The sequence below is a fragment of the Maylandia zebra genome, linkage group LG6 (genome assembly GCF_041146795.1).
Source record: "Maylandia zebra isolate NMK-2024a linkage group LG6, Mzebra_GT3a, whole genome shotgun sequence".
Classification (NCBI taxonomy): Eukaryota; Metazoa; Chordata; class Actinopteri; order Cichliformes; family Cichlidae; genus Maylandia; species Maylandia zebra.
Window position 1 is genome coordinate 6124303 of NC_135172.1, and position 25353 is coordinate 6149655.

At 41.7% G+C, this 25353-nt stretch overlaps 3 protein-coding genes across 7 annotated transcripts in view; 2 read left to right on the plus strand and 1 right to left on the minus strand.

The window, feature by feature from the left end:
- The window catches only part of LOC101483893 (galectin-related protein), a 94250-nt gene that overhangs the window by 15945 nt on the left and 52952 nt on the right, over nucleotides 1-25353 (plus strand). The gene's annotated exons all lie outside the window — the stretch shown is intronic.
- Nucleotides 6095-14233, plus strand: pgap4 (post-GPI attachment to proteins GalNAc transferase 4). 2 transcript variants are annotated; one of them, XM_004562165.3, is made up of 2 exons: nucleotides 6095-6214; nucleotides 11451-14233. In XM_004562165.3, the coding sequence occupies exon 2, from the start codon at nucleotides 11696-11698 to the stop codon at nucleotides 12899-12901; it is 1206 nt and encodes a 401-aa protein (XP_004562222.1). In that variant the 5' UTR covers nucleotides 6095-6214; nucleotides 11451-11695; the 3' UTR covers nucleotides 12902-14233. The 2 variants fall into 2 exon arrangements, with proteins under 2 accessions (XP_004562222.1, XP_004562223.1); XM_004562166.3 differs by having other exon boundaries at nucleotides 6096-6208.
- LOC101484621 (ral GTPase-activating protein subunit beta) overlaps nucleotides 8967-25353 on the minus strand; it is a 39727-nt gene continuing 23340 nt past the window's right edge. For 2 of the 4 annotated variants that reach the window (XM_076884574.1, XM_024802833.2), the window contains exons 33-34: nucleotides 18205-18326; nucleotides 8967-9600 (exon numbers count right to left, since the gene is read on the minus strand). In XM_076884574.1, coding sequence (XP_076740689.1) covers nucleotides 9544-9600; nucleotides 18205-18326 — 179 coding nt within the window. In that variant the 3' untranslated portion in view covers nucleotides 8967-9543. Of the gene's footprint in view, nucleotides 9601-18204; nucleotides 18327-22654; nucleotides 25302-25353 lie in introns of those variants that run through there. The other 2 variants (XM_024802835.2, XM_076884575.1) reach the window with 2 other exon arrangements.

A 25353-nucleotide genomic window follows, 5' to 3' on the forward strand; every position in this document is an offset into this window, starting at 1 on the left:
ATTAAGCCAGGAAACACAACCTTCTATATAGTTCATAGTGTAATACCAAGCATTCTGTTGCAGTGAAAGGCTTTCACTAACCCATATATATCATTCCATCTTAAATCAACTTAACACTTAACACTGATATGCATAAAAAATGTTAAAAACATGAATAATGGATTGGATTTATATAGCGCTTTTCAAGGAACCCAAAGCGCTTTACAATGCCACTATTCATTCACTCTCACATTCACACACTGGTGGAGGCAAGCTACGGTTGTAGCCATAGCTGCCCTGGGGCAGACTGACAGAGGCGAGGCTGCCATATCGCACCATCGGCCCCTCTGGCCAACACCAGTAGGCGGTAGGTGAAGTGTCTTGTCCAAGGACACAACGACCAGAACAGAGAGCCCGGGGATCGAACCGGCGAGCTTCCGGTCACAGATACGCTTCCCAACCCCCTGAGCCAAAGTCGCCCATTTATATATCAAGTTTTTAAATTTTTCAATATATATATATATATATATATATATATATATATATTTGAAATATATGAATAATAATATATGGAAAAAAGTCCCATATTTGAGCACTAATAAAACACTTCAAATTTGAAAAGTGGCTAGTGACTAGTTTCTGAAGGTATGTCAGAATCAGAATAGCTTTATTGTCCCTGTAACGAGTACAATGAAATTAGGTGCTGTCCCTGTGGTACTGAGAAGAACAAAAACAAATATGAAAAGGAAAGGAAGAGAGAATCTATAAAAGGATATTTAAGAAGGTAAAGAATATATACTAATACAAAAAAATTTAAATAAAGTATATTAGTCACACAAAAAAGCTGCACCTAATGCCCGGGATTGTAATAAGGAGTTAGGTGGTATTTAATATTCTATAACACAAAGTTTTCCATGGTCAGTCTGTGTTGGTGTATGCCTGGGCTTGGGTCTGGGGTTTGCTGACCCTTGGCTCAGTGGGACATGTTCATGGAGGGTGGATTGCCCCTTCCTACCACTTCCCATTGGACATTGCATGTGGATAATACTGCTACTTCTGGACATGTTTTGGTGTGGTTTCCTTGCCTGTTTGAAAGTTGCCAGATGTACCATTCCACAAATGCCCCCCACATAGATATTTGATATTTGAAGGTAAAATTTCATAGCAATCATTATAAATGTTAAAATCTGGGGTTTTTTTTAGCTTTAGTGTTGGGTTAGCATAACAGCCATCAAAACACAATGAATTTTCCATTTAACATCCCAGTTTAAAAGAATGTAACGTGGCAAGCAGTGAAATGAATAACATCAGTAGTTATGTCTAACAACCCAAAACAAATTCATCACCCCACAGAAGTGATCTTAATTAATATCCAATATTTCTTCTGATTTATACTCAAATTAATACGCAACAACCTTCTGTTTTGTTTTTTTTAAATACTGAGTGCTAAGTAGGATTCCATTTCCACAAAAATTTATCAGTTTTCTCTCCAGAAGTACAAATGACCAATAATTAGCTATTATTTCTAGTATTCAGAGTTCAGCAAAGAAACTTCCCTGGGGACCAACAACCTTTTGAAAACCTAGTTGCATTTCCACCAGGTACTAAAGAAAGAGCCAGGATAACTGTTTTAGCCTCCAAAATGATCTGGGGTGGAGGACAACGGGGCGGTGATGAATGTAGCTGATTTTACAATAATCAAGGGCGACCAATCCAAAGAGATTTTTCAAAGTTTTCTTTGTCAGCACAGTTGATACACTGTACAGTAGTCTGAGCCACAATATGAGAACTGAGTTTTTGTAATAACCAGTAAACCAGCCCAGCAGGTGTCTTACAGTTGTGGAGGCTGGGTTGGCTGGGTTTGTCATGGCATGTCATAACATAATAAGTGTCACCACAGTGGTGTTACCTGACTCTTCCTCCTGTAAATTAATGGACCTCTGTCAGTTGAAGCTTGTGTACAAGATTGAATTCTGCTTCCAAAAATATAAAATCCCCCAAATTACCAGAGTACCATTTTGGATAGTCAAAGCTGGTGAACACAGAAACCAGGGGAGATTCTAAGTCCAAACTTTTAAATGTTAAGTGCTACCATTTGTATCATATGCTATTGGAAATCACACAAAGCATCCATAAAATCTATGTGAATTATGTCAAAAATAATTGTTTTTCCATTTAACTATGTGCAAATTTGCTCACCTGGCTCTTCCTGCTATCATACAATTTCTTTGTCCTCTCTTCCTTCATTCTCCTCAAACTGTCATGGTCCTGGGTCATTTTTGTGCCTTGTGTTTATTCTGATTTTGTATTAGTTTAGGGTTGAACCTGAAGCTTAGTGTTTTATCAGCCCTACCTGTTTCCTGCTGTACTTTGAAGGTTCGTGTTTTGGATTTCCTGTTCTATTCTGAAGGTCTGTGTCTGTTGTCATTGTGTTCAGCTTGTGTCCTCCAGTCATCATGTGTATTCAGATCAGCTGTTCTTCCCTCCTGTGTTCGATTACCCGATTACCTTGTGTGTGTATATATAGTGGGTGTCGGTCTGTGTTCGTCGTTGGCTCGTCTGCGTTCTATGGTGTTTCGGTCCTGTCTCTGCGGCTCGCTGCCCTGCACCCCTTTTGTATGCTCTCAGGTTTGTCATTTAGTTCTCCCAGTTTAGGTTTCTTCAGTTGTTTTGTCATGCCTCACTGCCTGTTTTTGTCACTCCACCACTTGTAAATAAACGTCACTCGAATCATCAGTCACTGCCGCATTTTGGGTCCTCCTTTTCCTCCAACACCGCACGGCTCACCCCGCCAGCGGTGACACAAACCTTTGTACTGACAATCACACATAAACATACTCAGCTAGAAATGAAGAAAAATATAATCTTACGGTAATTACTTTAACAGCAGGTTGGGGATCTACATTCGTTTTGTGAAATCATCATCAATGAATGCAGGGAAGACAGAAGCTTTATAACGTTTTGTTGACTTTGGCTACATGTCCTATCTTACCTGTTTCTTTTAACTAAATGTAACAAAGAAATAGAATTTGCAACCTAATAAAAAGCATAAACTGATCCAAAGCAATATTAAAGGTGAATGTGGTCTACTCTTACCTGTCAATGTTGGCAATTGACAGTAAATGTGAATTTGACTTGCTTTTACTGAAGCTGGACTGTAAACTAACACTGAAGACCAGAATACCAATAAAAATATTTACCCAATAAATATAATAAAGTGCATCAGCTTCTTGGCTGGCAATTACCAATATAACACCAGACTTGTATCTCTGAAAGTTCTGAAAATCTCTGAGATTTTTGTGATCTAATCTACATTAGCGAATGTTTTTTATGCTAGTTAGAAAGAAATAATAAAAATAAGCAGCTACTTTCTAAGTCATAGCAGCATCTCTTGGAGGCCCCAGCATCCACGACCCCATAAAAGCATTGAAAACCTGAGGCCACACATCCCAATGACACATGTGCGTCCACCCCAGCAGGGGGAGAGGGAAGCTGGACAGAGCTCCCACAGCCAAGGGCAGGAGTGCCAGGGAACCAGAGGCAGCAGACAGGCCGGCAACCCCAGCACAAGCCAAGGATGGGGCCCCAGACCCCCAGCCCCAAGAACTGCCTCACAGCCAGCGGAGTGCCCACCATGCAACTGAGAGGCCCGAGCCACTCCAGACCACAACCCCCACAGAAGCAGGCCAGCAACCAAAACACCAGGTAGACCTGTGGCCCGACAGCTGACTGTCTTTCTCTATTCATATTCAACACGTAGTTAGAAAATTTGTAATTAAACTAAAATTCTTGCATAGTCCAGTCATCGAGATGCAGAATCCACTGTGGATAGTTTGTTTGTCTGTCACGATGCAGGAGATAAATAATAAAATCCAGTAAATACTTAAACAATAGGCAATCCCTATGTCTACATTAAGTTTGGTAGAATTAGCTTCCTGTACAAAGCAGTGTTTGAACAGAATGAACATGAAACTGCCTTTAAACTGGAGTCCATCCTTCTGCAGTGAAAGACCGTTCTCTTTCTAAGATTCTTGCATCTCTCAATGATTCTTTTTCTTGCTGATTTTAAATGAAAATTCAGTCACTATTTGTGGAGGTCATAGTAGCTAGCAGGATTTCATTCCCTGCTGAGATTAACTGCAACACCGTTTGAAAAATTTGTTTTTTGCGTTCCTTGATCCCTTCATCTTTATGTAGTTTAACTGGATTTAAGGAGTGGCACATTTGATCACAATCAGGGATTGGCCCTTCCCAAAAGAAATGAGATCACAGTTTTTAGTCTGTAAACCTGATAGTTTTGTGAGTCAGTGACTTGGACCTCCTCCTTCCTTGAAAGCTCTTTTGCAATATTGCGTTTAAACAGTAGGTTTTCATTTCCAGGCTGTTAAAAACCAGTAAAGCAGCCCAGCATGTGTCTTACAGGTGTGGAGTCATTAAGGGAATCTTTCCTAGGCTAGGCTTGGCAGTGTCTAGCATGCCATGGCATAATGAGCAAAGCGTCACTATGCTGGTGTTACCTCACTCTTTTTCCTGTAAGCTGGTGGATCTCTGTCAGCTGAGACTTACATACAGAATCTGTCACTGAACACATAGGAATAAACATTAAAGGTTAACAAACTGTTAACAAATCATTTACCTACTGTTTACCTCAACTGCTTCTTGACAAATAACCTAGCAGCACTTGCCAAATCTGTAGGTAGACATAAGTTCAAATAATTTCTTACTAACCACCTTGGGCAACATGTGTAGTGTAAAGAGGATGGAAGTGTGAAGTAAATTGCTAATAACACTACACTAGCAAGTCTTGATGAGATGGCAGCTCTTCTCATGCCCAGGCTAACAAAACTTGTAAGTGGCTACCTGTAGCTCATTAGGTAGGTAAGAACTAATGGGAAACTTGGTGGTTCAGTCCCACGCTGCTCCAGTGTAGATGCCAAATATCCATCGGCAAGATGCTGGACCAAAGTTGTCCCTAACGCATCCATCAGAGTATAAATGTGTGAATGTTAGATAGAAAACACTTAAGCATAGAAAAATGTGCTTGCATGAATGGATGAGTGAGGCATGTGGTTGAGGCATGATTGAGGCAATGCTTAGAGTACTCAGGTGGAGTAAAAAACTGCCATATAAGAACCAGTCCATTTACTAAGTTGACCAAGTGCAGGTGTAACAGTTGTTTGCCAACAGTCGATCTTTATTATTCATTAATATTTTTAATCCCCTGCAGATTGACAGTTAACCATGTCACACACTCAAGGCTTGTGTTTCTGAGCTCATGAATAACTGTTTTTAGGGGTTTTAAAAAAATTATTTTTCTTTAGACTTGTGGTCCTCACAGGGCAACCACTAAAAATACACCATTTATAGAATATGATACTTTATATATATATATATATAAATATATATATATATTTATTAAACAGAATATAAAGTTTTTAAATGAGCTCAACCTTAAACACATGCATCAGTACTATTAATCAATTTAACACTGATGGCAAACATTTCTCTGCAGAAAAAATATTCTTACTTTTTACACTTTTTGCATAGCAGCGTGTTTTATTACTGTTTCATTGCGACTTTTCTTAAAGTAAGGGTTTTTAAAAGTTCTTCCACCACGTGTCATTTCAGCAGACTCAGCTAATAGTCTTCTGAAATGTAAACCTTGTGCCAGTTTCCCTGTACGGTGACAATAAAGGAATCTTTGATAATAGATGATAAATAACTTTTGGTGGTATAGAAGAAATTTGTTTACTCTTTAACAGGAAGGAGTGCAGAAAAGTGAAGATGTTCATGTATGTTTTAATCTGATTCAGTTTATGTTGTTAAATCATTGAATAGTGGATGAAATATGTTTGTTTGTATGTTTGTGTGTATGTGTGTGTCACTTATGGCTGAGCTGTTCCTTTTGCAGTGTTTATTGTGTGCAGTATTATGATTATCACACTCAACTCTGTGTCCCTGATAAGTGTTTAAAATGTTTTTGAGAGTTTTCTGCTGTCGTGAAAAAGGGAGAAGCGGAAGGTAGCTTTCATTAGTGAGAACAGAAAAAAAGACCCCTCCTGTATGCATTTCTTGTGTCAGGTGGCGCCACCTGCTGATCAGGAGCAGTATGCACCTCTGCGACTGTGTTCTCAGTAATACGGTATTTTACTGCGGGTCACTTGCCGTATCTTAGGGGAGGTTGCTGTGATATTCGGTCATGTTAGCGAGGAACGGAAATCGACCGCAAGTAAGTGTAAGTGTTGTTTATTTATTTGTCTGCCGTGTTTTCTCTCAGAATGTCTGAATTGAGGCCCTCCTCATTCTCGGATGGTTCACGCGGCGTAACGGTGATCTTTGATCCGTATTTCACAGCGCTGGGACGGCGCGAGCAACAGAATTTAATCTGGCACGTTAAGCGCAAACAATCCTGTGTTGGGTGTTTTTACTAACTTTGACTGATCCGTGGTGTTACCCAGAGCTTAGAGAGAGCGCTGTTTAAACACAGACCGTGTTTCTTGCCGTATGGTGTCATCTGTTATTCACTTTTAAAAAATAAAGCGACCACAGCGAAAAAAGCACAGTAACATTTCTTGACTTTATTTCTACTTTACTGGCGTCCACGGCTTTGTTGGCACACGCGCGGAGTTTGTAAATACTAAAGCGCGATATAGTTTATTATCTAAAAATAGCGACGTGAACGCGCATATTATGTGAGCCACACTTCCTTTACGGAAGATTTCAGTGTTTCCCTGATTGCTGGCTCCTTACTGTTAGCAAACGTTTACTCGGGCTACCGTCTTGTCACGGGGGTTATCGCAACACGTAGATGCGTGGAGTATTTCTAGAATCATAATTTCCTAAAGTCAGATGTAATCGCTCAGTGTGGGGGAAAGAATCACAACTCACAATAATTTCTGTTGAGAGCTCCAGCAGATGTTCTTAATGTACAGGCTGTTATCAGCTACCAGCTGCTCTTTGTGGATGTACACACTTGAATTCAGCCAGATGTCAGCAGACGTTTCATAAGTTGTCTTGGCTGATTTCCATCCTCAACACTGAGAGGACACTGCTTGTACTAACTTTTTACTAGGCAGCCACTGTGCACCAGTCACACACTGCTCTTTACTTTAAATCCATCACAGTACAGCAAGCTAACCTGTTTATCCAGCACTAACCTGCAGAGCAACCTTATTAGAGCAAACAAGAATATTATCGCTAAAAATCAAGATCGCCTGATTTTGTACACTAACACTATCACTGGGTGAAATCCGCCCCAAACCTACTTTACCCTTTATCACTATTGCCGGTGACAATCACCCGAACACAAGACTGTAGAAAAAGCGGGCTTTGGGGTAGGGAAACACCCAAAGACACTTCAAAGACAATGCTGAAGCTACACGGGGACCCATGACACTCAGAGAAACGCAACTTATTAAAAATCATGTAAATGCGAGTTAGTCTGCCTCAGTTTGTTGTGCAGCATGTTTCACAATTTAAAAAAAAGAAAAGCAATGTCACATGTCAGGACCCTATCTGACTTAAAAACATGAGGACTTGCATGTTAGTTTCAAATTTCCAGTTTATCCAGCTGAACTGAGCAGTCCTTAAATCTAACCTCTCTTCTTCTCCTGCCTTTCTTATCTTTCCCCATCTCTGAGTGAAGTTAGCTATTTTCTTTCTCTGTGAAATACAACAGTTGGACCTTTAGCTAGCAACACACTGTGCTACAAGCAGTTTGAGCGTTTGCTAATGTTTGCTGAGCTTATAGTTGCATTTGAAATAACCTGCCACAACATGTTACACCTTTATTGTTGCTCCTCTTCTGTATGGCTAGCTAGATGCTGAAGTAGCACAACAGCAACTTGTGGGTACCGGCTAGGGTTGCCAACCGTCCCTTAAAATACGGAATCGTCCCGTATTTCGAAACAAAAGTACACGTCCCGTATTGAGCTAATAAGGGACGCACTTTGTCCCGTAATACAGTGAGAATCAAAAGTAGTCTATAACTTTTAATGGAATTAACGCTTTGTTTGAAAACATAATTCCCAGCCCCTCTCCTGCTTTGTGACCAATGAGCTGACAGCACACTTACGAGTATGACAATTCAGATTACCACTCATCTCATTGGTCGAGGAAAGGTCGCTTACGGAGAAAATACCGGAAGACAACAGATGACCACAACAAGAAGCATGGCCAACAGGGAAACAAACGCCGACACTGCGGTGCAAGTCTCGGACGACAGTACACCTAAAGCTGGGCAGACACTGTGCGATTTTCAGTCACGTTATTCAGCTCCTGCTCAAACTGCACGATTGACTCGCAGTTGGTAGGTCACGATGCAGGGTCTCACACTATACCGCCCGATGCTCTGATGCGACCTGAGTGCTCACACTGTGCGTCCATAACACGAAGGTTATAACAGAAAATCTGTCGCGCTCTCCGTCTTTCACTCACACAGACACACCACCACCATCAACTTTGCTAAATTGCTAATGAAAAACATTGATCAGGCAGCTGTGATTAAGCAGCAATGTAAATCCAACTATTTTCACGGTTGTTGTGGTCGTGATAATTTTGTGATGCCACATCGAAAAGGCTCAGATGAGCTTTCCAAAGTTCTACAAGTTGTGCCTCCATCGCTTGTGTCCAGATCACAGGCTGCACAGCCGTGCTGCTCCATCTTTTACACCAACGTTTACGTGTTTGCGCGTGAGCAGCTGCGGTGACACCCTCACGAGCGATTGATGATCGGGAGCTGGTCGTGAGGTGTTAATCACTTCTCGTTACCCCACGTATACTACACGACGCACGATGAAGGCCAAAATCGGTCCGATCACTCAAAAATCGGCTCAAAATGGGCCTAAAACCGCACGGTGTGAGCCCAGCATTAGAGCAGCAATGTTTGTTCCCCTCAGAGAAAGGGAAGAATGGGAAAAGGAAAACACCTGGCTGGAAAAAGTTAATATGGGCATGTGCAGTGAATATCAGCGCTATGTGGCCAGAAGTGTGATAATATAATTTATTTTGTGTAATAAACAACTGCAAGGATAGATGATTACAACAAATAGATGACTAATACATAAAAGTAATACATAGATGAATAATGATGATGAGTTATGATGCGTAATCATGGGAACAAGCGGGTTTACAAACAGGAGCAGCTGATTAGCATTAGAAAAGCTGAAATAATACCTCAACTGAAGCCAATTGTACTAAATGCACTAAATGTGCACTGTTACAAGAATATTTTTCTTTCTATTGTTTTCTATTATTTTAAGTTAAGCAGGACAGAGTTCTTTTAAAGAAAGATTTACTTATATTCTCAAAAGTTAAGCATGACAGGCTTCTGTTTAAGAAAGAGACCTGTTTTATCGTGTTAATGTTGTCATTTTGAGCTAAAAATAAATGGCTAAATGATCATTTGTTTCACATGTGTTCATATCACAAAGAATATGCATCTACTTAAATCAACTTCAAGTCAAATGGTTAAAAAAATAATTTCACACACAAAAAAAGAGCTAGAAAATTCACCACACTGGGAAGGGTGAAGACAATTGGGTCGCCCTGGCCACGAGGTGTCCCTTATTTATTTTTCAGGGAGTTGGCAACCCTAGTACCGGCAGTCTTTCCGGAGTTGTGCTGAAAAAAACAAAACAACAGAAATTTGTTTAAAAATATAGGGAGTAAAAGTAAAGAGTTGTCAGAAAAATAAATACTTAAGTAATGTACAGATACCTGAAAATTCTATATAAGTATTTTTACTTTGTTACTTCCCACCTGTGATTTTGGTACTCACATTTTTAACATGTTTAAATTAACTAATGGTTTTGTATCCACCACCACAGTGAAGGAGGAGTTCAGTATAATCAATACCTCTCTCACTTTACTTAGGTGTGTGTGAGCAATGTCAACATTCTGGCATTTAGGGTTATTTTTAAGGGTCATTCCATATAACATAAGCTAAATCTAAGAAGACTGTTATTTATTTATTTGTATAAGAACTTTATACCAGGTATGTGTGAAGTAACAGAAACAAGCATTGATTTCATGGATGTTTTCTTTGTTTTCTGACAGCTCAGAAATCTTCAAAAGCGCTTTTGGGGTAGATTTAATGGGTCATATCACCAAGTGGTCAGAACAGTCTAAAAGATGTCCTTTCCATCTATATTTTATACCAGGCTCAACGTCTAGGTGTGATTCCTTAAGGATAAAATCTTTTTCAAATTCATGTTTGCTAATGCTTGATTAAGAAAGTGCAAGGAGGGAGTAAAAATGGGCCAGCGTTACAAACTGACAAAACAAGAATTTGAAGGTTTAATAATAATGGATTGGATTTATATATAGCGCTTTTCAAGGCACCCAAAGCACTATTCATTCACTCTCGCATTCACACACTGGTGGAGGCAAGCTATGGTTGTAGCCACAGCTGCCCTGGGTCAGATTGACAGAGGCGAGGCTGCCATATCGCGCCATCGGCCCCTCTGGCCAACACCAGTAGGGTAAAGTGTCTTGCCCAAGGACACAACGACCAGGACAGAGAGCCCGGGGATCGAACCGGCAACCTTCCGGTTACAGATACGCTTCCCAACCCCCTGAGCCACAGTCGCCCAAACAATTTCACAAACAATCACTTCAGTCACTTCTTTACCATAAACCTGGGCTCATTTTTGATCCGAGGAAAACAAGCTATATTTCAACCAGCCCCATGTACTGTCTATAGTTATACATCATACAGTAATGATATGATGGTAAAATGTTGCATGCCTTGTGGGTGATCGTGGCTCAAGAGTTGGGAGTTCGCCTTGTAATCAGAAGGTTGCCGGTTCGAGCCCCGGCTCCGACAGTCTTGGTCGTTGTGTCCTTGGGCGAGACACTTCACCCGTTGCCTACTGGTGGCGGTCAGAGGGCCCGGTGGCGCCAGTGTCCGGCAGCCTCGCCTCTGTCAGTGCGCCCCAGGGTGGCTGTGGCTACATTGTAGCTTGCCATCACCAGTGTGTGAATGAGTGGATGGCTTTGGGGTCCTTAGGGACTAGTAAAGCGCTATACAAATACAGGCCATTTGCCTTCACTGTATAAGCGAACATAAAAAAACAAATTGCTGATTCCAAGCGGTTCACATGGCATGCACTCACTGATTTATCATGGAATAATCTGATAACGTAATGCCTTTTAAAAAGAAGAAAACATTTATCCTTGAAAATTCATGTTCATTATTTGTATTATATCATTAAATATGCAAAGAATATATTTAACAAAAATCTGGTACAAACTAGAAAAAGAGAATGTTTGCCTTCAAAATAAAACGTTGTGCTTACCACTGCAATACATTTGAAAAGGTTTCAAATTTTTTACTTTGAATGTTATTGTGCTCCATTTCCAGTTTGTGTCAAACTTTCCACATGAACTACCACTAGCAAGTAGTTTTCTAATGTAGGATCTAAAGGATAGCTGAAAACTATAACTGAGAAATACCTTGTCTCTCTCTACAGACATCAGTGGAGAAACAGACCACAAGGACTGAGCTGAAACTCTTACCACTCTGTGGACAAGAAGAAGAACCAATAGCTGACTCATTTTCCACAAGGCTATCAGATCACAGCCATTTATTCAGCCACAGTCATTACGTTTCACTGCTGTGGTAAGTGCTAGTGGACTGCTATATCATATTGGGACACTGTAAATGTTGACCTAAATCCTCCAGAGCAGATTCTTTTTGACTTTTTTTTGTCATCACATGACAAATTCCCCAATGCCTCGATGGAAAGTGTTCTTGAGCCAGTACCTGCGATGGTCCAGCACAGTCACTCAAGCCTTCGCCCTGTCCATCATCACATTTTGTGTCATATTTCCTCTGTGCTGCCATCGTCTGCTGTACTCTTACTACTTCATTAAGTCCATGTACCTCGATTCTATGAGTGAAGTGGTGCTGCGGGAAAGCCTAGATCGAGGTCAGGAGGCTCTGCACTTCTGGCAGAGCTCTTCAACTGCAGCAACGTCCAGATTCAACAACTTCACTCAACATCCTGAACTGCTGGTCACTGTGGTAACAGCCAGGCGGAAGGAGGCACGGGACTACCACTACCTGCTCCAGGTAATGCTGCAGCTGAGTAACATTGTGGGAAGCTGTGGGGAGCAGAAGTGCGCGGAGGTGCTGGTCTGTGATGTGGAGAGTGGCCCGCAGGAAAATCAAGATGCCAAGGTGCTGGAGAGCCACTTCAGGGTGGTCCGGCGTTCACCTCAGGAGCAGCAGAGCATACAGGAGCGAATTAATACCTTTGAAAAGGAGAAGAGGGATTATGTCTTTTGTCTCCGCAGAGGCTGGGATCTGGTGAAGCCTAAAAATATTGTCGTTCTAGAAGATGATGCTTTGCCAAGAAATGACTTTTTCATTGTTATAAAGGATTTGTTGTCACGTAGGTTTGCTCTTCACACTCTTTACATCAAGCTATATCATCCTGAAAGGCTACAACGCTACTGGAACCCTGAGCCATACCGCATTCTGGAGTGGGTGGGGCTGGGATTGGTTGGCGCAACGGCTCTCCTCCTCAGCTTTCCTTACTGGAACCCTTGTTCTTTCTCGTTCACCCTGTCCGCTACCCATCTCCTCTTTTTCACTCTATACTTTATGACCGCTGCAGAGTTGTTGGGGCGGCATTACCTTCTAGAAGTCCGGAGAATTTCCCCACAGCTGTATGCCGTCTCGCCAGCTACCGAGTGCTGCACCCCAGCCATGTTGTTCCCTGGCAATGCCTCATTAAGGGTGGCTGAGTATCTAGACAGTTCATTCTGCTACAAAGGGCATGCTAAAGACATTGTTCTGTATCAAATGGCCAGGACAGTCCCTGGGCAGAGGTCCCATAGTGTAGAACCCAACCTCATCAGTCACATTGGGGCTTATTCCTCAGTCAGAGCTAACCCATCCAGGCCCAAGCTCCTCTAACAGAAGAAGAAGAAGAACTTCTGACTGCAAGGTTCACTTTAATCTGGTTTCTCCTTCCTGGGTTTTGCTTTTTTACCATCTTCTAGACTCTTTAGAAATCTTAACAAATTACTCAGTGAATGTTGGTTTGGTGATTTGCATTGAAAACTATCAAGGGATTCGATCGATATATTAGTAGATGTCTACGTTCCAACTTGTAGACGCACATGTGTTTTTAGTTCTCCATCTCTCTGATATACATTTATTTTAATCCACCCTGCACAAATAGTGTAAAAGGTGGTGATGGTTTTTCTTCAGAAGAGGTTGAAAACCACACAAATTAATGCAGGAAAATAGCATGTCCTAAATTATTTTATATAGAAATGTTAGATGGCAGAAAATGTTACTTTGACCCATACCTTGAAAGCCTCTGCCACTTCTTTATTGCCAAATCATCTAACCCACTCTCACTGAGCTGTGTGGGACCCTTCTGGAAAAAAAAATGTAAACGGTTCTCTTCTTTGTTTACCTTTTTAAAAAAGAAGCCAGATGCTGCCAGAATGCCTGTTTTTCCTTTGTCTGTCCTTTGACTGTTAAAGGATTTATTCGTTTTTTATATACAATAATCACAGTAAAATAAAATGTAACTCCTTAGAGTAAGGAGAGACCAATTCACCAGACTATGCCTAAAGTTTCTAAAGTTAAGTTACAGTGGAACTGGTGTGTGAGAGCGATAGCTGATTTAGTCGCCTGTCGTGTTTACATATTTACATTAACCTTTTGCAAATATGAAAGTGGGTAGAGCCATTGGCTGTTGTACTCTTAGATTGAAATAGGTTTTAATATTGTATAAAAGCTAAACATATCCGTATTTTGCCACCTGGGATTTTCCTCCAAAATGGTACGAGCATTCAGAAGTCAGCTCTAATTGCTGTTTGCTGCAGATTTTCTTTTCAGTTGTCTCACACTCGCTTTCTTTCTCTAGTTATGCCTGTGTGTGTATTTGCATGTGGTGATGAAATATGAGCCCTGGCTCATGAAAGACTAATGTCTGAGGACGACATTCCTGGTTTGCGTGTGGATTTCTTTGTTTTAATTTAACAGGTTTAGTGATGTAACAGAATGTACACTAGTGGCGGTTCACTCACAATGAACAGTCTAAAATTTTGGTTTCAGCTCAGGCCTGCTCTTTGATTTGATTTGATATACCTTTATTAGTCCCACAAGGGGAAATTTCATAAGGCCTCCGACCTATTGCATGCAATGGTGGCGCCATCTTACCCTCCGACCATACATACATTACAAAAAACATCACATGGGGAAGACGGGTCAGAGAGGTATAACAATGGAAAATGCACCACATGAGGAAAGATAAGGAGAAAAAAATAACTCCCCCCCCCCCCCCCCCCCCAGACTGACCCCCAACAGGGAGATCAGTTTGAGAACAGAAAAAAAACCCCACCTCTGCACATGAAAAAACTCTTAATACACCAAAGAAACACATGACAAGCAACAGGGGAGGGTAAAGGGTGAGAGACAGCCGAATTAGACGTTTGCTGGTCTCCTTGATCCCCGTCAGCATCGGATTTCTTAGTTACTGCTATTAACCTTTTGCATGTGGCTCCTATAAAGCTTACACTGATAAGAGCACATTTATCACTGAAGTGCACAGTACTTGTTGACACACTGCCCATGAGTTCATTCAGTAGACAGAAACGCTTTCTGTTTTGTAATCCAATGCTGAGCTGGTTGAGCAAACACTCCTTCCTGCTGATTCTGAAACAAAAACCGCCTGCTCTTCCTAAAAACACCGAAATTCTGTTTTACTGACTGGCTGCAAGCTCGTTAGAGAGTATCAAAGTGAATCTTGGCCAGAAACGGGAAAATGAGAAATTTGCCAAATGTACACATCACATCACATACATCACAAATTTGCCTTATTTTAATCTTCGTTTTTTGTTAGATTTTTTTTTTCTAAATTTGAGTGAATGTTAGCAATTCATTAAGGACTGAAATATTAGAAAGCACAAAATGTCTTAATTATATTATTTTGTGTTGACAGGAGATAATTTATTTGGTAAAGGGCTAAGTGACAAACCGGATTTATCTACAAGCGTTATATTTTATTTGTGGCTGGTTTGAGTAAATGCCATTATCTATGATTACTGGTCTGATTTTTTTTCTTTACCTATAAAGAACACTTATTAATTAATTAATACACACCACACACATTTAGAACATAAATTAAAATATGACAGAATATCAGTTTTAAATAAAAGAAAATCATTAAAATCAAATCATTGATTTGGAAAAATTATTAATATTTTGTTTAAAAGAAGATAGATGTTCACTTTAGCTGTGGCTGTACAAGAGAAGTTATCAGAGCTGACTGCTTCGGTTTTTATTTGGGTTATTTGGCTTTCTCATATATACACTGGATGTATTTCATTTCTAAATCATCAATATTGATGTGACTGTTCACTGTCATAAATATTTAATTTGAGTTAAAATTGTGTGAGATTTAAAGGATTTTCTCTTTAATGCTTCTCTTCTGTATGGATGTTGGTCAGAATTATTGAATGACCTGAACTGAGTGATACATTTAACTACTTCTGCTGTTTGTTTTTTGTTTTCAAGCACTGATATTTTTACTCTAGTAAGCTGAAAAATTGTATTTCAATTTTCACTTCTGATTTGGATTTTCACATGTCTTGTTTTCACTGTGATTCTTTTACTGATTTTACAATTAATACAATAAATCTTTTGAGTTTTGAGTTACTTGTCTCTTTGGGTGTTTGTATTCAAGCACCATCTTTGTTACTGTTCAGGATAAACCCAATAAGGTGCTGGATGGGGTTTTAAAGATGGGGAGTTCTGGACTTCATTGCACACGGTGAGACAAACATTGAAGCTGAACCATCCAAGCTGTTGCCATGAGCCAGGTGCTTAGCTGAGCTTTGGTGTCCCCGAGATTAGCAGTGTCCTTCAGAGAGCTCTCATAATTCTTCCCAAAACATCGGATCCCTTGTTCTTGGGTTAGAATCTCTGACCTTTGGATGCTGAAGGTGTTTTTTGTCAGATTCATCAATTGGATTGATGAAGTCATCATGATTACATCGTCCATGAACTCTCGGCAGGCAGGATGTCTTGTGCTGTCATCTGATGTCACCTCTGCACTGCGTCCCTCCACCTCTAGCAGTGGTGATGAACAAAAACAGTGTCCATGCCATTTAGTGGGGTTCTTTCCTTATCACTCGCCTTCAGCCACCTTTTCTTGAGCGTTCATAGTTTTTCCTGTACTTCCCTTTATCCTGTGATCTGTTGCTGGTGTCTGATTAAAGCGTTTAAACTCCAGGTCATCCAAACTTTCAATTTCATCCCCTCTCTCTGTGCTCTGAACAAAATGAGCTGAGAGGTCTGGAGCACTGTGGTGTGCCTCCTGGCTCTGGTCCTCTGCTGAGCATAGCTAATATACTGCTCAGGCATAACAATCATTGCTTTGTCTTACTGCCTTACTTTATTCACACCCTCTCTTAACACGCACAAGTAACAAGCACAAAGAAATTGAAGACAAATAGGAAAAAAGAAGAAAATATAATAATGGATAGAGTACAAATAGAAATACAAATATACAAATCAACAATCTCCTTGTGTTTTGTGTGTGAGTGAGTGAGAGAGAGAGATGATGTGTATGTATGAGATCTGGGCCATCCGCATCCCCCAAGAGTACCAAAGACCTGAAGCCACACATCTTGACAAATTGTCTCCACCTCAGCAGGAGAAGGAGGGAGACCCAAGATGAAATGCCCAAAGGTCGATAATCACAGAGAATCAGAGGCAATGAAGAAGAGCTAGATCTCAGACTCTGCAGGCATCAGTTATCATGACAGCACAGTTGGAAAAATACTGAACAAGCCCCATGCAACAAGTACGTCATGCAAGGAAGGGTTGCAAAGAGAAAGCCTCTTTTTTTCTAATGCAGCAAGAGTACTGTGTTACGACCCCCTCTGCTAGGTGTCAGGGGAGGAGTAACGTACACAAGCCCCCCCACACAAAACTGAGTAAAGTAAAAGGTTTTAATGTCAAACTTTAAACAGAAAACCGACAGGGCTGTTCAACAGACCACTGGGCATATAGTTATTACATAAAGAACAAACGAAACAGTCAGGCGTAAAAGCTAAGGGTCAACTAAAGCAGGCTGGCGGCACACAAAATAAAAGCTAAGGGTAACTAAGGCAAGCCAGGATCACAAAACTCTAATGAAACTAAGTTGAGCTGTATATCAGGTTTAAACAAAGAGCAACACAGCAAACAGGTTTAACATGCAAAGCAGACGAGGAGGCCACTGCATGTTCACTTCAGACCAGCAGTTTCCCCCCTAGTGTGAAGGATCTTCAGCCTTTTATACTCCCAGGTGCAGACAATCAGCCAGTCAATTGGTCATGGAGTGGTCATGGGATCTCCAGGCAGCCAATCGTCCGCGAGGTCTGGCACACTTAGATTTGCATAAGCACAAAAGGGTAGTCTCACTCTCTCCAAGGCCCAGGGCCGTAACACCCCTCCCCTTAAAATACAAGACTATGTTTTGTATACACAGATTTCAATATTCGTGACAGACAACAAAACAAGTCATACTCACAGCCGGGAGAGGCCATCAGCTAGTACAGTTTCTGATCCTTTTATATGCCGAATCTCCAAATTGTACTCTTGTGGCAGCAAGGCCCATCGCATGAGCCTTTGATTGTGGTTAAACATTCGGGCAAGAAATACAAGTGGATTATGATCAGTGTACGCTACAATGTGCCAGACCCCAAGTACACATGGAAGTGCTGAAGAGCTAGCAACAGGGCCAATGTCTCCTTTTCAGTGGTGGAGTAACTTAACAGATGCTGATTAAATTTGCAGTGGAAATAACAAATGGGGTGGTCCAATCCCTGCAAGTCTTTTTGCAACAGTACTGCTCCAGCCCCAACAGGACTGGCGTCAATTTCTAACTTGCATGGTTGCATCAAGTCGGGTGCAGTTAACACAGAAGTGTGGCATAGCAGGGATTTTGTACTTTTAAGGTAACCAAGTAAAAATAAGTAAGTGAGTAAAATAAGTAAGACAAGTACTTTATCACTTACTCTGAGGTGTCTTTTTAGAGAAGCCTTATCATAAGTGCGTTTCGTTTTTCTTTGTGAAACGGCAATGAGCTGCTTAGCCAGAGCATTGACCTGACCCCAGTCCACACTTCCTGCACCAGGTGGGTACTATTGACACATTAGCACATTTTGCTCTATGGAATAGGCTTGTTGCTCATGGTTGGCTTGCTCAGCACTTACCACACGCTTAAAACATGGCTTTAATGATTCGCCAGCTATCTGAGCTGTCGACAGGTTTTCTCTGGTCAAAGGCAGTGGAATATCTTTTACAGATGGACCAGGCTCCTCAGGATTCACCAAGTCTGGGGAAGACAAAACATTGTTGTCGTCAGGTAACGCGGCACCCTCCTAAGAAAATGAGGTCATCAACACAGAATCAGCGCGGGTAACGTCACCATCTTTACAGGCTTGGGCACGAGTAACCACACAGGCTGGGTACAGCTTTAGGGTCACAGAAACATCTGGGGCATCACAACTGAGGGGCTTATCCAGCACCTCCAGACTAGGACGCACTAATCCGCCCGCATTATAATTTCCTAGCAACATGGCCACCCCCTCTATGGGTAAGGTTGGGCATACTGCGACGGGGAAAAATCCCGTAACGAGTTCTGACTTGATATAGACCTGGTGAACGGGTCTGGGAGCATAACCCATCTCTATTCCACGCAGCACAACATTAAATCCGCACGCACTGTCTGCTGAGAAAGGTAAAGCACTAGAAAGGATTAAGGTCTGAGACCCTCCGGTGTCAGTATGCGCACCGATTTTAGATCAGTGAATTTATCAGTTAGCGATACAAAACCATCAAAGATAAATGGATCAACAAGGGTCTGGCACCTTACCACCACAATCAAGCACCTCAGGATGGAACGCTGCTTTCACAAAGGCAACACCTTTGGGTTGCTGAGAATTCACTGTTTTGCGTTTCAGGGCCAAACAGTCCGCAATGACATGTCCCAGTTTATGACAGTGGAAACACTCTCGACTCTCTTTAGAGCCCAAGGGTTTAACAGTGCGAGCCTGCTGCACAGCACTAAACTGTGACTTCTCTTTAACCAGAAAAGAGGACTTATGGGTGAGCATATACTCGTCTGCGAGAACTCCTGCAGTCGCTAAAGTGGTTACTTTCTGTTCATTCAGGTATAACACTATACTCTCTGGAAGACACTTTTTAAAGTCTTCCAGCAACATCAGTTCACACAATGAATCATAATCACTGGCTTTTGACACTGGCAGGGATAGCTCAGTAGGTAGAGTGGTGGCCCCATGATCGGAAGGTCGGGGGTTCGACTCCACTGAACGGCTACCCTGAGGTACCTGTGAGCAAGGTACCGTCCCTACACACTGCTCCCCGGGCGCTGCACAGGTGGCTGCCCACTGCTTCACTGGGTGAATGGGTTAAATGTAGAGGAACTATTTCCCTATGGGGACTAGCACATTACATTACATTACATTACAGAGCACCACTTGTCAAAGAGGATACCTTTTTCCTTGGCAAACTCCACATACGTTTTTGGAGGGACGTTTCCTCTGTAGCCGAAATTTCTGCCTGTATGCTTCTGGAACCAATTCATATGCTTGCAACACAGCTGATTTAACACAAGAATACTCCAAACTGTCTTTTAAGGGAAGCGCAGCTACCACCTCTTGGGCTTTTCCAGTTAGTTTACACTGTAATAAAAGGGGCCAGATCTCACTAGGCCACTGCAAAGCACCAGCAATGTGCTCAAATGCTGCAAAATAAGAATCCACCTCAGCCTCTTTAAAAGCAGGCACTAAAGTAATGCACTTACTAATATCAAAAGGAGAAGCGGACGAGGAGGTGGAACCGGAATTGTCAGCAGAGACAGATGAGGCTTGAGACTGAGCCTCCAGCTCAAGCTTTCACAGCCTAACGGCTTTATCTGCCTCTATCTCCAGCAGAGATGAGTAATCTGATTACTTTTTTCAGGTAATGAGTAAAGTAAGGGATTACTATTGCAAAAACAGTAATTAGATTACCGTTACTTTCCCGTAGGAACGCTGCGTTACTGCGTTACTAAAACCGTGATTTTTTTGCGAGAATGTCTCATGACAGTGACGTAAGCGAGTGCGCCGTTAGTGACAACAGCTGTGTGCAGATCAACAGTGCATCATATATCGAGTGCGGGAGAGAGTATGAGCGTGCAGCGTTTAAAGCGTGGAAGTACTGACCTTACTTTGAGTTTGATTCCATAAAAAGTGACAAAAACATTAGTGTCCGCTGTGCGTGGGAAGAAAACTTCTTTTTACAGCGAAAAACCCCTAAACTTCCAAGCAAGCAGCAGGAGTGCGCTACCACGTAATGGGAAACTCACAGAGAAACTCGCGGATTCTTCAACTGACCGCTGCACACCTGCACCAGAGCACACCTCCGCCTACCCCACTCCTGCTTTACAGGTGAAAATAGAGCAACAGGACCGCTGAGTCTTTGACTTTATTTATTTTCTGCTGTGTTTTACTTGCATCTATTTGAAAGAGTGAGTGTAAACACACACAAAAAAATATTTTATGTGCTGGAATGTGCAGAAAATAAGTTTAAATGTTAAACAAATTTCTTCGAGTCAGAGAATGTTGCATATATTTAAATTTTTGCTTGATGCATAAAGTTAAAACCTATAAAACAAGTTTTAAAAAGAGACTTTTTCCATTTGATTACATTTTGTATGATGGATTATGCAGAAAAAGTAGAATTGGGCTGAAAGATCTATCGCTTTATCACCTATTCAGGTTGTAAATCGTGTTTCTAAAAAGTAACTAAGTAACTAAGTAATTAATTACTTTTGAAAGTAAGTAATCAGTAAAGTAACGGGATTACTTTTTTGGGGGAGTAATCGGTAATAATAATAATCAAAGTGTTTTTATTGAGTTTTCAGAAAGCATACCATTCATACAGAAAAGCTCGAACTCAAGTCCTACCACACAGTGTAAGACAAAACTATACCCAGACAGAGGAAGGAAAAAAAAAAAAGGGGGGGGGGGGAGTTGCCAGTTATGGAGTGGATGGAAACTCATCTTCAAAATAGGAAATGAAAGGCTGCCAGACCCTAAAGAATTTCTTGGTGTTGCCCTGTATAGTAAATCTGAGATGTTCTAATTTGAGGTGTGCCATCACCTCCTCCACCCAGCGTTTATGGGATGGCGGTGTTGCCTTTATCCAGTTAAATAGAATCAATCTCCTAGCCAGCAATGAGGCGAATGCTATTGCCTTCCTCTGAGAGGCTGTTAGTTGAGTTTCCCTCGGTGCCACACCAAAGATGGCTGTCAGAGGCATTGGTTCCATATCTTTATTATAAATGAATGAGAATGTTCTAAAGATGTTAGCCCAAAAGTCTTTCAGCCTGGAACAAGACCAGAACATGTGGCATAAGTTGGCTGGCACCTGTTTACATCTGGGGCAGGTCGGATCGGCCCCCTGGTACATTCTTGCCAGTTTCTCCCGTGACAAGTGGAGTCTGTGTAACACCTTGAACTGTATCAATCCGTGTCTCACACATATAGAAGCAGAGTGTACTAGATCTACAGCCCCCCCCCCCCCCAGTCAACCTCTGAAATGTCCAGCTCCAATTCTTCCTCCCATTTCCATCTTACATTGTCCAGGGAGGGGGAAGCCACATTCTGAATATGTGTATATAGCGTGGAGATTGTCCCCTTAGCAGGCGGATCTGTGTCCATCAACTCGTCTATCCATCCGCTTTGTGGAAGCTCGAGGGAGGGGCTGAATGACTTTTTCACAAAGTCCCGAACCTGGAAATATCTAAAGTAATTAGTCTTGGAGGAGATTCCATAGTCCTTTTCCAGTTGAGCAGCAGACATAAAAGTACCATTTTTAAAAAGATGTTTGACACATTCCACCCCAGCTCTATGCCATTCCCTAAAGGCTGTTCCCCCGAGGGCTGGGGGAAACAATTGATTTCCATAGATGGGAGCAGACAGGAGGGCGGTTCTGTTTTTAAAATGTGATCTGAATTGAGTCCAAATTTTCAGAGAATTAGATACCACCGGGTTGTTTGTGTAAAGATGTTTGCTCAAGGGTAGAGGAGCGCAGACCAGGGAGCGCAGGGACACTGGACTAGAGACATACCTTTCCATATGAACCCATATTGGGGTTTCATCCTCATCTAACTCTTTGACCCAAAATAACAACTTATGTATATTAGCAGCAAAATAATAGTGCATATAGTTCGGCAGAGCCAGGCCTCCCTCTTCTTTCTGTCTCTCAAGAAACTCCCTTCTTATCCTGGGGACAGTTTTTTTTTCCAAATAAAGGCAGACGTACATTTGTTCAATTCCTTAAAAAATGATTTAGGAATGAAAATCGGTATCGTCTGAAATAAATAGAGGAGCCGCGGCAGTATATTCATTTTAACAGAATTTACCTTCCCTGCTAATGATAAGGGGAGCGATGCCCACCTTTCCATATCTAATTTCGCTTTGTCCAGTGCAACTTTAAAGTTATAGTCCAGTAAATCTTTATACTTACTAGTTACATTAACACCTAAATATGTGAATCTATCCTTATGTATTGCAAAGGGATAGGCAGGGTTTGACAGGAAAAGGAGGAGATCGTCAGCATATAAGGACAGCCTATGGTTTTGTGTCCCCCTTTGTATCCCTACCAATTCAGCAGCCTGTCTCAGCATCATTGCAAGGGGTTCAATTGCCACATCAAAGAGCAGGGGTGACAAAGGGCACCCCTGCCTTGTTCCCCGGAATAGAGAGAAGGGTTCAGATATGATATTATTCGTTCTCACCATAGCCTGGGGGCTCGAATAAATTATTTTAATCCACGAGCAAAATGTTGGACCAAAGCCGAATCTCTCGAGGGCCATAAATAGATAGTAATACTCTATTCTATCAAAGGCTTTGTGGGCATCTAAGGATATCACAATCTCTGGCATAATGTTATCTCCAGCAGTATATACTACATTGAACAGACGGCGGAGATTGCTGGAGAGTTGTCTACCTGCAACAAACCCTGTCTGATCAGGATGTATTATCTTACTTATAACAAGCTCAATTCTAGCTGCCAGTACTTTGGTCAGTATTTTATAATCACATCCAAGTAAACTTACTGGGCGATATGACTCACATTTAAGTGGGTCCTTATTCTTCTTAAGGAGTACAGAGATCAAGGCCTGTGACATTGTTTGGGGCAGAGCTTTTTTATCAAGAACTTCCTTAAATACTCTGCAAAGTAAGGGAATCAGTGCGGGAGCAAATGTTCTATAAAACTCACTTGGGTACCCATCAGGGCCCGGCGCTTTTCTTGTCTTCATACCCCGAATTGCTTTGTCTATCTCCATGACAGATATGGGTCCCTCTAACCTATCTCTATCTGCTGCCTCTAGTGGTGTTGGAGTAATCGGTAATTAGTTACTGATTACTTTTTTCAAGTAACTTGACCAACACTGATCTCCAGCCTTCTTATTTCGAGCTGAACCCGCCTGTTCTGGGCCTTCTCCTCAGCCTCCAATTGTAGACGTGCCAGCCGCACCTTCCTTCCTTCCTCTCAGAAAGGATTTTATCTTCAGGTTGAAGATTGTTTTGTTCTAGTTATAATTAGTTGATACTGTTATAATAACCACCGTTATCTGTTTACGTTGACTCTGAATTCTGACTCCTTCTTCGAATCCTGTTATTTATTTATTTATTTGCAAAGTATACATTACCCTCTCATCCCTTAGACCTAGAATGATTGAGTCTGGAAACTTTGTGGCACCATCATCTGTGAAGAGAACCACCAGTGGCAGATCTCCCAGTTCTGACGTTATCAGTGAAATGCTAAAGCCGCTTGGCTGTAAGCACAGGCTCCACTAGTTAATCTCAGGCAACCCTCATGGAGCATGTTTGGTCAGAAACATGCATGTCTAGTGGTACTCCTATTCTTCCTTGCATAAAGCAGCAAATAATGGTCCTACTGCTGGGTTGAAAACCCGGACAGTCTGAGGGGCAAGTTCACAGTGCTGGGTGAACTGAAACATAATATCCCAGAGGTGTTTTGTTGGCTGTAGGTCAGGTATTAATTCCTTCATTATCCAGAAGCTACCTGCATACTCTTGCCGCAGGCATTGATGTGTAACAGGAGGACCCTCTGCAGCACTGATGTGTCTGACAATGGGTCCAAGGATTTAATCCAGACACCTAATGGCAGTCAGGGTGCCATTGTTCAGCATTTATAGGTCTGTGCATGCCTCCATAAATATGTCCCCCTAAATTGCATAACATTGTCCATGACTTCTCCAGACCCTTTGATCTTCTGTGACATGGCGAACAATGAAAAGCACAGGGCGCCAGTGGGCTCTCAGACCACCCTCATGAAGTTTGTTTCTGATTGTTCAGTGACTTTCACAAGCAAGAAATCAGATTACTTTGACACTCTGGTGTATCACAAAAACACATGCCTCAGACCAGAAAGCTGGAATGTAAATTGAGTCTTACTAACCTTCACATGACCCGGAAAACTAGTTTGCTTCTCATAAACAAACAAAGCATGTCTTGCTTGGAGGAGGGCCTGGTGTAGACCCAGGACACACCGGCTTACTGCTTACCGACTGGTCATGGATCAGCAATTGACCAAAAATGATTGCATCAGTCAATGAGTTTAATCAGTTATATTAACCCCCCCCCCCCAAAAAAAAAACGAAAAACAAAAACAAACATAGATGTGTCATTGCATATGCTCTGTAGTTTGCATTGTAAAGGTATTTTGCTATAAAATGGTCAATGTAATTCAACAGAGGACCAATTAGTTGGCTGATGGGATGAACATAAGACTCTTAAAGTACACAGGTTTTTGCTTTCCTTTTTAAAACAAAAAAAACATACAATATCTGTATATATTATCTTTAATTTCAATGTTTAGTCTAGTCTTTAGCTGGAGGCTGAAACAGAACCTTTTTTGTCTGATTGGCTAACTTAACAACCCTTTCATACTCTCTCTCTCTCGCTCTCTCTCTCACACACACACACACACACACACACACACACACACACACACACACACACACACACACACACACACACACACACACACACACACACACACACACACACACACACACACGCAATTGCAGGGCTAGCAGATTAGGGTTCATAGAAAAGGGAAGAGTAAAAGGCAGGTTCAGAGTGGCGGCTGCGGTAGCGAAGAGTGATGTCATTGATCATGTGCTTTCTTCTAATGTGAGGTGGTGGAGTAGAGTCACTTTCTAACAATCTTCGGTGGCACCAGTTTATCACCATCTCCCTAACCAAAAAACCTGGAGACAGCGAGACGGTCAGACAGGAAAAAAGGCAGTCACAGATGCAGAC

What these genes read in the sequence shown, in the direction of transcription:
- pgap4 (XM_004562165.3), top strand. Translation starts at nt 11,696, where the DNA reads ATGACAAATTCCCCAATGCCTCGATGGAAAGTGTTCTTGAGCCAGTAC.